This window comes from Homalodisca vitripennis, chromosome X, assembly GCF_021130785.1.
Source record: "Homalodisca vitripennis isolate AUS2020 chromosome X, UT_GWSS_2.1, whole genome shotgun sequence".
Taxonomy (NCBI): Eukaryota; Metazoa; Arthropoda; class Insecta; order Hemiptera; family Cicadellidae; genus Homalodisca; species Homalodisca vitripennis.
Window position 1 is genome coordinate 76,441,090 of NC_060215.1, and position 16,501 is coordinate 76,457,590.

The 16,501-nt window shown below is 30.5% G+C and overlaps 1 protein-coding gene across 1 annotated transcript in view; it reads right to left on the bottom strand.

Moving 5' to 3' along the window:
• Positions 1-285: 285 nt before the first annotated feature.
• Positions 286-16,501, bottom strand: part of LOC124369226 (putative tyrosine-protein kinase Wsck) — a 45,682-nt gene continuing 29,466 nt past the window's right edge. Inside the window, exons 9-13 of the mRNA XM_046827100.1 lie at positions 16,028-16,320; positions 14,073-14,174; positions 10,236-10,347; positions 8,627-8,823; positions 286-4,728 (exon numbers count right to left, since the gene is read on the bottom strand). Coding sequence (XP_046683056.1) covers positions 4,651-4,728; positions 8,627-8,823; positions 10,236-10,347; positions 14,073-14,174; positions 16,028-16,320 — 782 coding nt within the window. The 3' untranslated portion in view covers positions 286-4,650. The remainder of the gene's footprint in view (positions 4,729-8,626; positions 8,824-10,235; positions 10,348-14,072; positions 14,175-16,027; positions 16,321-16,501) is intronic.

Here is a 16,501-nt window from a genome sequence, read left to right on the forward strand (position 1 = left end):
GTAACCTGTCAGTAGACAAGAATGTCAAAAAGATAGTGGGGGGGGACCATCAAATTTTTCATATGAACTGATGTCCTGGTGCAGATACAATTAAATACAAGCTGAGGAAGAAACAGCAACAGTCCACTTACTGGTACTTTTGAGTGCTAAGAGTTTCCAGTTCTTGCCATACTGAGAAAAGAGCACAAACAAAAGAAACCCTCTTCTGTTACAAATACTTAATCTGTTTATAAAACTACCATATTAGTCAGAAAATAATGGAATAAAAATAATAACTCCAGGAAATTAGAAATGATGTGTTATAATTGTAATTTTTACATTAATAAGGCTTTTGAAAACACTAAATTAGTCATATTTACATAGTTGTCCTGTACAAAATCATATAAAATATGATACTACAATGCAAGTTCAATAACTATAAGTAATAATACTGTAACATAACTGTTGTTGAATATTAAGACCAATATAAAATTGCCTTACTCTATCAAAACAATATATTTATATAATTAACTCTGTATCAGACATTTTTGTTATATTTTGAACAATATAAAAAATAAATAAATATATATATAAATATAAAATGTTACAAATGACAATAAAACAAAAGGTATTAAAAATAATTCAGTAAAAAAACAATCTAAGTACTCTACTGTATGAAAATATTCAAATATGAAAGACTGTATTAGGAATACAACTTAATAATTTGTTATAATATTAATATTCCACTCCACTCACTTTATTGAGAAAAAGAAGGTTGTGGTGGCAGACGATTAAATCTGCCCTTATTCGGACTGAGAGAATGGCACTTTTACTCTGATGGGACAGAATGCCAAAAGTAAACCTTTCAAGCATACTGGAGAAGGTAGTAGTCCTGTTAAGAAATGCAGAGAAGGTAACTGTTACGAGGTCGATATGGGGCTCATAGTGTAATGCAATCGGTAATGCAAGTAATGCATCAGTAAGGTAATATTTTTCCTTTTGCCTCCAGCACTTGTCCTAACAGCACTACAATCTGAACAGTTCACTTCTCTATCCAAAGGTATTTTTTCTAAATACTGGTTTGACTTACTGTGGTATCTCTGCCTCCCACTGTTCTAGTGGGATGGTGGAATCAAATGGCTAATAAAATGGCTAAAATGGCAAATAAATCGCTAAAATCAAATAACGCATAAATATAATGATATAGAAGTATTGTTCAACAATTTAAGTTATAATACAAACATTTCGGTTTGCAGATAACAATTAGATAAATATAACCCGAGACGTCCGGGTGAGCGGACGTTGGTAAATCTCAGCAGTACATCGCGCATCCGGACATCAGTATGTCTCGATATGTTTTTCAATGTCCGCTGAAGCAGACGTTAGTACGGAGAAGGTTATGTAAATCACTTTTATATCTTGTATTACAGGAATGTATTTCAGAGCGCACATTAAATTTGTTTGGATTAAAAAAAAGATACAGTCAAATATATATTGATTATATACCGTAAATATTTGTAAATTTTAAAAATATTCTTTAACATGATCATAATGCTTTAAGTTCAACATTGTTCTAATTGCTTGTTTTTGAAGGATTAAAATCTTAACCAAATTATTGTTACAGGCTCCACCATATACACATAAACCAAGAGCAATATAGAAGTGTATATGAGCATGATAAATATATAAATATATATATTCAAGAATGATTAAAAAAAATGTTATGTACTTATATGTTCCAAAAAGTTTTGTATTGAAAATTTGGCTGAGATGATCCAGTTCAATAAAAATGTTTGGTTCAGTTGTATTATATTCTGTTTTGTTCCAAAACTAATAACATTAGTTTTGCTTACATTAAAAAATAATTATTGCTAAAGAAATATTCTTGAATGCTTGAGAGATGAATCTGTTCAATTTCATTATGATTTTTAGTTCAAACGATCAATAATTGGAATCATCGGCAAAAAGTATGAGTTGACTCTTAGTCCCTTTAATATCATCCAAGATACTAGGAAATTCCTGAATATATCAGGGTAATAACACAGGTCCAAGAATGGAACCTTGGGGCACTCCTTGCACCACCTCAAGTTTTCTTGAATAGACTTTACTAATTTTATTGTTTTCAAGAAATGGTATTTCTACATATTGAGATCTATTTGAAAGGTAGAATTCAAAATAATTTAAACTAACCCCTATGATACCAACTGATTCTAATTTTTTTAGTAAAAGACTGTGAGAGATGGTATCAAAAGCCTTAGAGAGATCCAACCGATAGGTTTTCCACCTTGATCTATTAAATCGACTATTAGTTCCGTAAAATCAACCAGAGCTGTAACCACTGATTTACCTTTCCTAAAACAATGTTGCTCCCTATTGAACAGTTCATTGTGCTGTAGAAAGTTTACTAGTCAATTTAACATTGCTTTCTCAAACACTTTTGATAGTGTAAGGAGCACTGATACTGGTCGCAATTATTGGGTTCTGACTTGTTTCTTTTTTATGAACTGGGACTACTCTTTGTAATTTTCTGTTCAGAAGGAAAAATACCAGTTATAAAAGACAAATGTATTAAATGTACTAATGGTTTTAGAAGAGGTTTTATAGCATTTGTCACTAATTTAATTGGAATTTAATTATAACTACTTGATGATTTATTATTATCAGTTTTTACAATTCACGAAATTGCTTTTTAATTTACTGGTGTATACCTGAAGGCCCCTCTTTGAAAAATGCCCTTCATTAGTTTTTGGATCCATTTAGTTTACTCCAAGACTTGGTCGAGTACTATTTCTAAGATTATGAACTGTATTGACAAATTGTAAATTTATAAAATTACTAACACTGGAACAGATATTGTTTCCTCATTTTCTGTTAAAATAATATTATCTCAAAAACTGTCATTTGAATTTCCCGTTTCCATGTTAACAATTTGGTAAGTAGTTTTCCCAACAAAGGCTGAATTCCTGATTTTGTGTTCATAAAATTCTCTTTTGCAATCAACTAATTTGAGTTAAAACTGTTTATTTCTCACTTTAACAATTGTATGACTTCCTTATGTTAAACACAACTGACCTAAGACCTCTCTTATGACTTCAGAAACATTATGTTCCGTCATTTTGACGTTTCTTGTATCATATTTTTTTGCCAGAAATGTATGTTTAAAGATATTCTATTACAATACAATATCTCATCATCATCTGTTGGTTCAAGAGGAATGTAAAGGTCTGTTCGAGGTTTCTTATCTCTAAATCCACCTGCCTTGGGAGTCTCTCATTTATGACATTTCCTCCAACATTAGTTACAACTCCACCATTCAGCATATTTTATCAGTGAATTTTAATAACAACCTGCATTGTAATTACAATGCACAATTTACGATAAATATAGTTTTAACAAAGGAGAGTCTGATACCCTCTCCTTTTCTTTTGTTTGACTATTTGATTGATAGAAGTTTATGCTGGTTGAAACAATTTTGTTATAATCAATGCTTAGTACTATAATAGTGTTTAGGTTTTACAGACATGAATTGCTAAATTAATTTAACATACCCTTAAATGAATTACTAAAATTATTTGTAGCCTCAATTTACTTATTATTTTATACATTCTCTGTAATTATCTACAAAGGCACTAGTTCAGCACTTTAATAAATTAATAATGAAAAATTAATAAAATAAAGGACAGTAAGAATACATGTTTGATTACCAGTTTGATTGAACACAATTATAAAACTTATCATCCAATCACCATCCTCAGACTCAATTTTTTTAAATGGAATGTTCAATTACTTATTGTCTACAACTTGTGCTCTATCACTACTAATACATACAATCTTACTAAAAATATAAAACTAAGTAAAAAAGGCAGTTTGCTATGAGATTCATTTGTCAATGCATTTATAAACTCCTCCTCCTCCAGTCAAAAGGCTTTTTTAAAAACAGATTTATCTAATTTCAATATTTATACCAATAACTTGAAAGTAACACAAGCAAATCAAAATTCTTAAGAGATAATTGAAACACAAGTGTAAAAGCTTTTTACAATTTTAGAGATTTGCCATTAGCATCTACTTTTAAACTATTGCGGAGCAAGACCATTGAAAAGCACCAGCTTCTGATGCACATTATTTGCTTTTATAATAATGCTTAGTGGTTTTTGCAAAAAAAGATATCTTGTTTTTGTAAAACAAGAGGTGTACAATTTGCGAGTATGATGGATCAAATGAGCTCTAAAGTCTTTAAAAATACCTTTTACACACTTGTGGAAGAGAGTGCAGAGTGTAATATACAGTCATTACATACATAAGTACATTTCAAACATATTATTAACTACCTACAGAGGACGGTACATAAGAAGTGTGTAATTTGAATTCAAAACTGATATTGCACTAGATGTTTTCTTATAATGGAACTAGAAGTTAACAATTGCAGAATAATTTTTGAATTCATTCCAAATAGGCAGAGTTTCACATGTAGTTTCAAAAAGTATAAAATCAGCTACCATGTAAGTTATATAGTATGATAGCTGTCACATAAAATATTCAAATAACAACAATAAAGTCACTATACATACATATAATATTTAAAACAAACTTGAGACTTTTTAACTCAAAATAAATTATATGCTGGATGAAAACGTTTTCCACCTTGTTTGTTGGTTTAATACTAAAATATCAGTAGCGTTCCAAGTTTTCAGAATAACCTTCATATTGGAAATCTTTGTATACGTTGAAATTTAGCTCCATGTTTAGCTGAAACAAAAATAATAAAATAATTGTTATTACAATTCACACTAGATATTATGCTATAATTAACTAAGATATTATTTTATTCCTCCAATACAGTTAATTTTTTATATTTATTTTAACCTCTCATTTCGATTCCTGACCAAACTAGTGTGACTCGTGGATCAATTACAACTCACTGTGTTCCCTCTGCTATGACAATAAAAATGTTCCAAATCCATTTTATAAAATTCAGAGCTTGAAACCACAGTTCTTACAAAGAAAATATGCTAAACTGATCCTTTGATTTACAAAGACAGTAGTTTGCAATACTTGTCATTTAAAATTTATTATGAGATTCAAATAGAATCAGTGTGATTTTTAAAATTACTTAATTTCTTCAGTGTTAAAACACGAGAGGCAGCAGTTAGAGGGATTACAGATTATTGCCCTTTATGTTTTTGTAATTTATAACTACAATAATAATGACAAGGAACAAATATTGCATGGAAGTAAAAGCTTAGAATCTTATCTTTTTTTGCGGTATATCGTTTTATAAAGTAATTGGTTTTACACGTAAAATCTTGAAGTGTAAGTGTGCATTGCACTGATTAACAGGAACTGATGATTGTCATCTCCAACGCATGTTTCAATCAATATATTCTGTCAAGTATGACTCTATTCATCATCATAATATTTTAAATCTTCATTACTATACTTACATAAAAAAAACATTTAAACATCTTAGGAAACCATAACTATTCCTGTTTTTTATCATAACATACAATGTCCAAAAATAATGTCTTGGGACATTATCTGGAGTTCAGTTTTAAATAGATTTTATAAAATGATTAGAGATTTCACTCCATTTTGCATCACAGGAAATTTATATATATATTATATATATATATATATATATATATTTGAGTTTCTTAACTAATGATTTGATTTCTTTGACTTATCTACATTTAACTGTACTGTTGCTGTTATACTCGATCTATCAGTAATCATGTAAACTACCAACAACCTTCCCTTGTCGCACCCCTGTTGAGAAGGAATGTCAGTGAAGTTTTTTTTAGTCACAGCTGTATTCATGGGAAATTCCAGGGGGGAGGGGGGGTTTGGGGTTTTAACCCCTCCCCATTGGTACAAATATTAAAAACGTATATTTTCACTAGCGTTAAACTGAAATTATACTCAGTGAATATATTATAGTTCAGTAAGGGGATAGCTGAAAAATATATTGTTTGACTAGTGAAGAAGACAAAAATAAATCAGTTGTAAGACTCGTTTTAAGAGAGCTGATGCGCCCAGAGATTCAAATAGCTGTATTCTGCGTAAAAAAAATAAACATATAAATAAAGGGAAGTTTAAAGATTTAGATTGAACAGTGATAAGACTGGCCTGTTTACTGAAATAAAAGAATTAAGATCTGAATGTAGTAGAGTTGTCAATAAAGTTAGTATTTATAACTATAAGTTTTTTTTTAAATCATGTGTAATAATCCCGTTGAGTTTCAATTAACTCATTTCATGTTTAGATAATGAAGATTATAAATTAGAATTCAATCAAGCACCTCGCATGGTAAAATTTTACTCTAGCAATGAGTTTTATGTTCAAAACATGTTTAATTTATAATAATTATAATTCTGATGGGCCATTGATCTGTAAAACATTAGCATCTTGAAGTTCTCGTCTGTTAATTTGGAATTTTTCAATTAAATAACATTGACTTCATAAAAACTGATATTGTTTAGTGAAATACAGGATACACCCTGTTTGTCAAGTATATAATAGTGTATATAACAAATTAATGATTTGTCTTTCAATACGTCCTTTATTAAACACTCTATTCCAATTTTCATGTTGCAGTTTTTTGATAAATTTCTTAATTAAAATTATTACTTTTATTTTTTTAGGTTTAGTGTATCTGCTTCTAAGAAACTGCTAAATAAAAGGGTACGTTATGAGACAGGTATGATGTGTTATGTGACAGATTAACAACAATGTTGTCTACACCATGACTCCCTGTCAGAATTGATGCCTGTAATAGTATGCCTAAAACAGTAAACACAAAGAATATCTAACATGGTATTAGAGCTTTGTCATGACTATTAGGATGACATAAAAATTGCTAAAAAACAAGATAGATTTATTTTTCGCTGATTTATATTCTTATAATTTTATTATTACAATAGTTATTTACTATCGCTGTAACGTGTTTCTGTCATACTTTGTGTATAAAAACTCAAATTAAACAACCAAAGTAACAAAATATCGTGCTTTGTGAATAATAATTAACTTGAAGTTCATATTTTGTATGTCTACATTTCATTGCCGAGCATTTGTCGTGTCTATGCACAATGCACACAGTGGACGTCAACCGCTCAGGGGCAGTAAAAATACACGATTACTAATCTCATGTCTCAAAATTTCTATAATTGGCATCCCTATCAGGGATAACAAGGTTTGAAATTAAAAAAACATTTAAGTAAAATGAAATTAAGTGTAATGCATATTATTTAAGTAATCGAAATACATGCCCATATTGAAGTAATATATATGTATCATGGAAGCCCATTTTAGAATGTATAAGGTATAGGTAAGAAAGTGTAGGATGTCTTTTAGTTATTAAGATATACCATTTTCCCAAGCCTCTGTTACCAAAAGGTTAAATTTTTGCTTATGTTACAACCGTTCTTGCAGAGCATAAAATAATAATACTAATAATGCTCTCAGACGGATGTCAAACTTAAAAGTTTTAATATCATTGGTATTTAACATATTCTGGGTGAGGGAGAGTGTGCTCCCATACCCCAGCTTGACTAGGAGGTAAGGAAAATTTATAGTGGTAATCCTCCATTAGGTTATCCTAGATATGCCTATGCCTGTATTCGCGCATACATTAGTAGTGTTGTGTTGAGCTGCTACATGCCGAGGGATGCACAAATTCAGTGGCATTTACTGGCGTTTCAGAACTTACTTGTTCTATCACAATCAAGCAGACATGTGTTTAAGGAACCAAGCTAACAATAACCTAATAGATATTATTACACGCCAAAGTTTTAGATATAGTGATTACATGAGTCAGCATAGTAGTATTATGATTAATGATTAATTCATTGCAAACAGTTTAGTTTGACTAAACCCAAGTATCAGCCTTAGTTACAGTTATTATTATCTAGACATTAAAGTAAAGCCTTAATAATATTAAATATTTTTTTTATTTTATACAACTGATACCACAGCCACCGTAATCATACAGTAACCAAAGTATTTCCATTTGTTGTTCAGTTTTTGATATTTTAGCTAGTTATAAACCCTTACTAGCTATGTAGTCTGGGAGAGAAGTATGATGGATGGCTCTCATAGAATCTGAATCATTCTCATTAGTAGACTTCAACTCTGTTTAAATTAAACATTCAGTAAACCATGAATTTTAGTGACAGTAAATTAATTTTATTATAGGGTTTAATAACATTATATTGGGTTAAACAAGTTTCTAACAAAGAACAAGTTATGATTTATTAATTTTGTTAACTGAATTGAAAAATATTAACTTATTTTACACTTAAACTTGAATAATAACATTGTAACTGCCTAATATTATTTGTGTTTGGTTACTTGGTATGAGTAAACTCCTAGCTGTTTAAAGGTTATGAACTGGTACTACATTTTCAGCCATAATTATTTACCTTGTCTTATAATTCTGATTCCACAACAGTTCAGATATGATTTTCAGCCATAACTATTTACCTTGTCTTATAATTCTGATTCCACAACAGTTCAGATATGAAAAAAATTATTTCTTTAAAACCTTTCCTGTAAAAGCATTGCCTAAAAATATGCTTTAATATGTTAATTTGACATGAGACTACAACCTGTTATCAAAATAAAACAATACAACCAATGTAAAGAGCCCTACCTCAGAATCAGTGCATAAAACATTCAGATCAGTGAGTATCTGAGGAAATGATGGCCGTTCATCCACATCTATCTGCCAACATTGCAGCATAAACTGGTAGAGGGAATCACCCACATAATGAAGCTGGTGCAACCTAAGTCCACGCAATATAGCGCCAGCTACCTGTTCATTGGCCGTCTGTCTGTATGGTGTTCCACCTGCAAATTTTTAAGCTTTAAACACAAGGTCATATTTTAGTATGCAATAAATAAAATCATTTAAATAAATAACTCAAAAAGTAGGGTAAACAAATCTGTAATACTTGTTGTTGGGAGAGATGTGAGAATCTCATACTGAGAGGTGTAAAATTAGATTTAATAATAGAATTTGATTTTGAGAACTTAGGAAGTTGTAGCTATTTTTATTTAGAACTTTGATTTAACCCGAGATTGGGTTTCATCTGTAACAGTTGTGGTGTCCTACGCGATCAGATTTGATAAGATCACTTTGACTATGAGATATGCTAGCACGACATAAACTAAACTTCAACAGAGTTGTTGATAACTGTTACTAGATACTAACACATACTTGTGGCTATGAGAATAATTTGATGGACAGTGTGAGTGAGACATAGATGAGTTGGGGGCTTGTTTTAGCCTCAAGCATAACCATGACTTTGCAATAGAGTGATCGGTTTTTGCTCATAAAAATCCAACCAATCAGTTGGAGCCAAGAAATATATTTCCTCCCTACTGTGTAAAAACATATAATTGTGATTGAAAACTTATATTTGAGTACCAGATAACAAGATGAAACTCGTGGCTTACATTAAAAAAAATAATATTGGTATCCCATTTTCTTCATCATAAGAAAACTATGAAAATTATTATGCTATTGTTAATTTTATTATTTTTCAGTTAATTTTATGTTAATTTAATATTTTTTGTATGACTAAACCAATGTGATTAAAATATAAGTTTTATGAGTTGACAAAATATGATGCTGGTGTCTGACTAAATGTTGCATTATTTATTGCACTACTACATCTCAAATGACATGGATTTGATTTTTATTCAATTCAAAGTTAAGTTTAAAGTTTGGATTGATTTAAGTCTACTTAAATCTTGAATTATATTTAAACCTTTAGATTAATTATTAGAATACAAATTGAAGTTGTGATGTCAGGGTCTCTAAAATCCAGATTGTCTGATACACAGCCACTATTCAAACATGAATTTCCATGAATAAGGATACCACACCAAAGCTTTGTATAAACACGAGAAAGATTTAAATAGCTACCTACACAGAGTGGATCTAACAAAGCAGTTCCATTGTCAGGTTTAATGTCTTAAAAATGTATGAGATTGTGTCCTTAAAGTAATTCCTCTCTAACCTGACATAATACAAAATTAATGTTTTCACTTTTATTAAAAATATTATTGAATATTTGGTATTGCATTAGGCAGTTAGTAAATCAGTCTAAATAACATGTTTATATCATTGTTTGATTAGTTTCTATGAGCAATTTGCATTGTAATTTCCATGACTAACAATGATGATACTTTGTCCAGAATCTCATGTCTTTTTTATCAATTAATAATTACAAACTTAATAACTAAAATAAACTGACCTAAGGCACAAACTTCCCAAACAAGAATTCCAAATGACCAGACATCACTCTTGGTTACATATATTCTCCTAGCTAACACCTCCTGTGCGGACCACCTGGTATAGTCCTGTTTCTGCAATAACACCAAAAAGACAAATTTTTAAATTAATATGTCCAATACTTTTACAAAATATTCAACTGTTATTTATTGAACTATTGTTTGAATCATTTAAAGGGACTATTACTTTATCATATTTAGAAAGTAGTGTTGTTTTGTGACTTCTCAACACTGGCTCGCTCTATATGAAAAAATGAAGCAACATTGGCTGCAGTCTACAGAATCACCTTCTGGAGGAATTAAGAATACTGAAGGGGAAAGAGTTGAGCTAGTGGCTGATTAACCAACCTCTCTACACACAATGAATTTTTCAACAAAAATTGACACAACGTTCCTTCTTCATTTGTACTGATCTAACTTCATTACTGAAACTTAATTTATTTGGTGATAATCGGGACCGTTAGTATTAAGAAAATATGTGAAGACATTGGTTTCTCTATGAAATTGCAAATAAAGAATGAAAAAAAAAAGAAAAACAGATAATTTACTGAAGGGATCAAGACAATTCCAATAGAATTTCTATAATAAAGTTATGTATATAACATATAATCAGCAGTACTGCAATAGTGTGATGAGTTAGGTTCATATTTTTTTTATTAATTCAGGTAAAATAAAGCAAGTAACTCTTGCACAATAATCTGTTTACATGATTACACTTTTTTAATTTTAAAATAACAATACATTTTTTAAAAGTAATAAGAAAAAGATGTATAAACACAAAAAAACTCCAATAAAACAAATAAAAATAAGACAAACAAAACATTTACACTCATCATTGTACACAAATTATGAGTTGTAATTGACGGACAGTTAATAGATACACTCCAAAAACATTCTTAAGATAATTACATTTTTACACAAAAAGCTTATGCTAAATTATTATTACTTTCCTACAATATTCTGGTACTTATTATAGCTTATTATAGCGGTTAAATCTACAAAGTCTCATATTTAAAATCATGAAGTTCTTGATTATGGGATCCCAACTAGAAGAAAAACAAAGTGGATGGAAAGTCAGAAAGATTCCCCAGGCCATAAGTCTGTAGTTTTTTGTACATAGGTGGCTCTAGAATGGAAATTCGTTCGGAATCTTTGGGTCAGATACAAGATACGCTGAGCCCTGGGCTCAAGACACCATCTCTCAGTAGTAGTTAGAGCCATAAAGATAAGTGCACATTTAATGATAGCAAAAGCATATGAGTTTGAAAGGTTTGTGCTAAACTGTTAATGCTGAAAGAACTGCATCAGAGGAAGAGTCCTTCCTGGCTATAAAGAGCTCAGTCATTAATAACAGATCCAGAATCTCTCCTTTGTACCCTCTTCAGGGAAAAACCAAAACATACATTACACCAATGTTAGACATCTTAACATAGCAGTTGACCTACTAAAAGACTAGTCAAGAAGCTTATAAATAACAACTTCCTGCCACAAATAACAGTAATCATTGATTAACTGAAATAAGAATCAACAACTACAAAAAAAGAAACTAGCGGCTTAAAACAAGCATAATTTGGAAGTCTAAAGTGTTATGACCTGAAACAGAGGTTTTACAAATGGAAATAAAAATGAGACAGAGTAAATACCAAAGAGTCAAATGAAATTTTCAAAACATAATATAATCTCCAGCTATGATTCACACATGAAGTTGAAATTAAAATGTTTAATACAAAGACTTACTCTGGAGTTGTTGACATATTAACAAAACAATTAAGAAAACACTGCAATGTTATCACTGCCCCACCACTCTCAACCACAATAATTAAATCACTGATTACAGAATATATTCGCTCAGCAGTAAAATTAAGAGAAGTGAAATTAACCACAAGTTTTAAGAAGGTTTCTCACTAGAAACCATCAATTATATGCCAATAGCTCTATTATTAATTTTATCATAACTTGTTGAAAAAGTCGTACTTACAAGGCTAATAGACAGCTACAAACAAACTTGATAATCTTTTTTGTCATGTGCATCATGGTTTTATTAATGCTCTGCAAAGATTGACCTTAGCCTTAATTCAGCTTGCTGAATTTATCATTGATAACTTAGAAGAAAAAAAGAAAAGAATCTGATGACAACTGTCCACTTTATCGAGATTTCTGATTATCTTGAGCATGATTTGATAACAAACAAAACTTGAACAAAGGCCATGTTTTGAGGTGGTTCAAAAGTTACCTTGAAGGACTTCATCAGATTGTTGAGCTAAGACACACTAAAGGGAATAACACAGAAGATGAAATCTCTCTCTCCCAAAAAACAGAGCTGTTCCTCAACGATCAGTGCATGGACCTTTGTTGTTCATCCTTTTCACACATGAATTGCCACAGCATATGAGAGAACACTGTCTGGTTATAATATATGCAGATAATACAACAATGCTCATGGACGAAAGATCTGATGATGCTCTGAGATTATAAACTCATTCATTGCACTCAATTTGACATACTAGTACTATGATATAAATGAATTGATAGTTAATGCAAATAAAAAAAGACCAAATGATCTTCACCAAAAATAGACTTAGTTTAGCAACAAAGATGAAACAAAAGAAATTTCATCACTTCTGGAAGTCATCATTGACATATGTCTTGGAACCAATAAATTGAATAAAACTTGTCATAAAATTTAATACTTCACTATATGATTTGAAGAGCATTAAGATCCGTCTACACTGGACGAACATTGTTTGTTGGGGAACACTGTTAGTGAACATTTTATTGTTCGCCAGCAAATGTTTGGTGTTCGGTAAGTGTCCAAACCTTGATTGACATTCTTGGAGCGAGCGAGGGAGGAGTGGGGGCTTCTACCACAGTTAACAATTTTTTTAAACCCCTCCATCAGATATCCTACCTTGACATTCCACGTCCACATGTAAAAACAAATAGTTCGCAACCATAAATGCCATTAACACTATACTGAAGTGTTCTTTGTAGTTTCTTCTAGACACAAGCCAATGACATAAATACGCAGATAACACATTCACTAATGCTATACTGAATTACGGAACCATGCTTAATATACTATGTTAGGATATTTAAACAAACCATTAAGGAATGATATCAGTCACCTTTTGCTAAAATACTCAATATAACTGTTAGTCAATCTTTCGCACTTATTGATTCTTAAAAATTCATATTCTGTTCTCAAACTTCAGGAATAAGGTTAATAATAATAATAATAATGTTATTAGCAATTCAACATCTGAGTTCAACATTCAAGTCCAGTTTTGGAACAGGCAATCATCTGCCAATTCTGCTCTGAAGTCTTCACCACTATACTTGTATAATGCCTCTGGCACCACTTATGGCTGTTAATTATATTTGCAGCAGAAACAACAGTAAAAACAAGTAAATTCTGACAGTCAACAACATCCATTTTCACTGGCAATGCTAGGGAGATGAGAATGATGAAGGAATGAAGTCTTACAACTTCTTGCTAAAGGAAAAAAGTACTCTGGAGAAGAAACTGTGATCGAGCCCAACTGAGTGGTTAATCCAGCAGCCAACTATTTTCTGTTTAACCAACAGTTGACTGAACGTAGCTCTCCACAGTGAACCCAAAATAATTCAAGTATTTAAATGTGTTAATAAAGTTTTAACTCAGTGCAAACAGGAAAACTTAGATCTTAGTCATGACCAATATAAGTACAAAAGCTAGTGTACCTGTAAATTTTAATCAATTAAACCTACTTTGGTATTATGTAAAGTACATTGAATATGGTACTATAGTACAGTGCACTTACTTTGGATGTTCTGTTGAACTGGGCTACACCAAACCCTGTAATCTTTGGTATTACTCCATCAGCCATTAACACATTACTACATGACAGTTGCTTGTGGACAATCTAAAACAAAAAAAACTAAGCAATTAGAGAAATATAAATATAAGTAATTCTGTTATATTCTGTTCTGCTGTAAAGTTTTGTGTTGTCATCTGTTTCTGTTTATTTATTAGTTCCTCAACTAAAAATGCAAACAAACATTGTATAATATATATATATATATATATATATATATATATATATATATATATATATACAGGTTTCTATTGTAAAAAAAGATTACAAACAATCTCAAGTGTGAATGTCTAAAAAAACCTATGGGGAATTTGGAATTAGTATTAAATAATTGCTGTTTGTTGTATCATATGATGTTATGAAATGTGAAACGAACTAAAATATGCTATTTATTTAAAATCACTCTAAATACCCAGAAAAAAGCCACCTGTCTCAGCTATACAACATTGGTTTGGTGTTATACTGTATAATTATATTGTATGGGTTCAATCACTAGTACAAACTAAAAATGAAAAACAACTAAAATGGTAAATTATTCTTATACCAAAAAAGCTAGAATCGGGGATGACTAAAACAGAAACTAAGGAACATTATGTTTATGTTTATAAATTCAAATCTAGTTCTATTCTCTTACATAAATAAGGTTCACTAAGTCTAATCTTTTAGATTTCCTCTGTAGGCTACTATATGATTCAATTTGTCTTGAATTTCACATTTTAATATTTTTTTCTTATAAAAGTAATCCCAAAGAGTCCAAATTAAAATTTAGCATTGGGAATATAAAAAAGGTTTTGAAAATATTGTTAAGTTTGGGATTGGTTTTGATTAGGGTCTTAAGGATTCATATAGATAATTTTGTGCAGTTAATGAGTGTTATATTTATTAGCAAGGTGCTAGTTTTGATTTTATAGCATTTGTAAGCAAATGAAAAAAATTTAGATTCCTGTACAAATCTTGTACAGGAATAGTAACATCTCAACAACACCCACCTAGATTAAGCAATACCATTTAACAGTTATTATGATACAATTTTAAACAAGTACAAAATACCAGAATAAAAGAAAGGAAAATAAATTTTAAGGAATACAAACATTCATAAATAAAATATTATCACTAAACATTAACTAAATCTAAAAGCAATAACCATTTATATATATATATATATATATATATATATATATATATATATATATATATATATATATATATATATATAGCAGAACGTTATTTGATTTATAAGTAAAATTGAATTTTGATTTATATTTGAATGAATTTGGAAGCACAGTAATGTATATTTTAATAAGCATGTGTCAATCAATTTCAGATAGCTAGGCGAGTTCGTGGTCAAGGATTTCGTGATTAACGTTCGTGTTTAAGAACTTCATGGCATCATTCATTTCGTGGTTAATACTCCAGGTTACCTTGCATGGATATCAGCATGCAGTGGAGTCCAGTTATAGGGGAGTATTCTTAATGGGAAATTTATTTGGGAACTTTGCGTTGATAATAAGGCAGTTTTCAAGAGGACTATGTTTATAGGTTTAAGTAAGTCAGTCATCAATTTGTCTCAAAAAGTATCAGTTCATAATATCACAGAGCGTTCCAATAAATTATTGCCAGCTCTGAAAGCTAGGATTTATTTACTGATGTACAACCTCTATATTTCAGTACAAATTTAAACATTTTAAAACATATAACTATAAATGAAAAACACTTAGTGATGCTAAGAATTCAAAGACTAAAAATAAGAGGCAAACCTCCATTAAGATTTGTCAACCACGGACAGATATATTCTAATCAAACACTATTGGTTTTAAGTTCTGGCACATCCATGACTCAATAGTTACAGTATTTCAAACTAAAAATAATGATACTACTGAAGAGTATGAAACATTGTTCACCTTTTTTGATGCAAGAAAATCCATTCCTTGAGCAATGCCGACAATGAATTCAAACACGGCTGACTCAGACAGAGAACAGAATTTAGACTTGGGATTTTCTCCATGTTGTAAACACCTGCTCTGCAGAAGCACATCTTTCAGAGTAGCAGGATGATACTCCATCACAATGTAAAGAGTATCCTGGCTCTCACAAGTGCCCGTAAGTGAAAGAGTATTGTAGTGGTCTCCTCCTCGCACCAATATATCCAGGCCTTCCAGCATGCTCCTTTTGTCTTCAGTGGCTAGCTCACTGTCTAAACATAATATTATTCTTCTTTAGAAATGTTATTTTTAGATCTAAAATAATTAAATTGTCTGAACTCATTTAAGTGCAATTATAGAAAGTTAAGATAGTCACTTCTGAAACATGATATTGAAATTATCAATCATATTCTTTTAATTATTTGAACCCAGGAAATAAAATTGAGTGTCTTA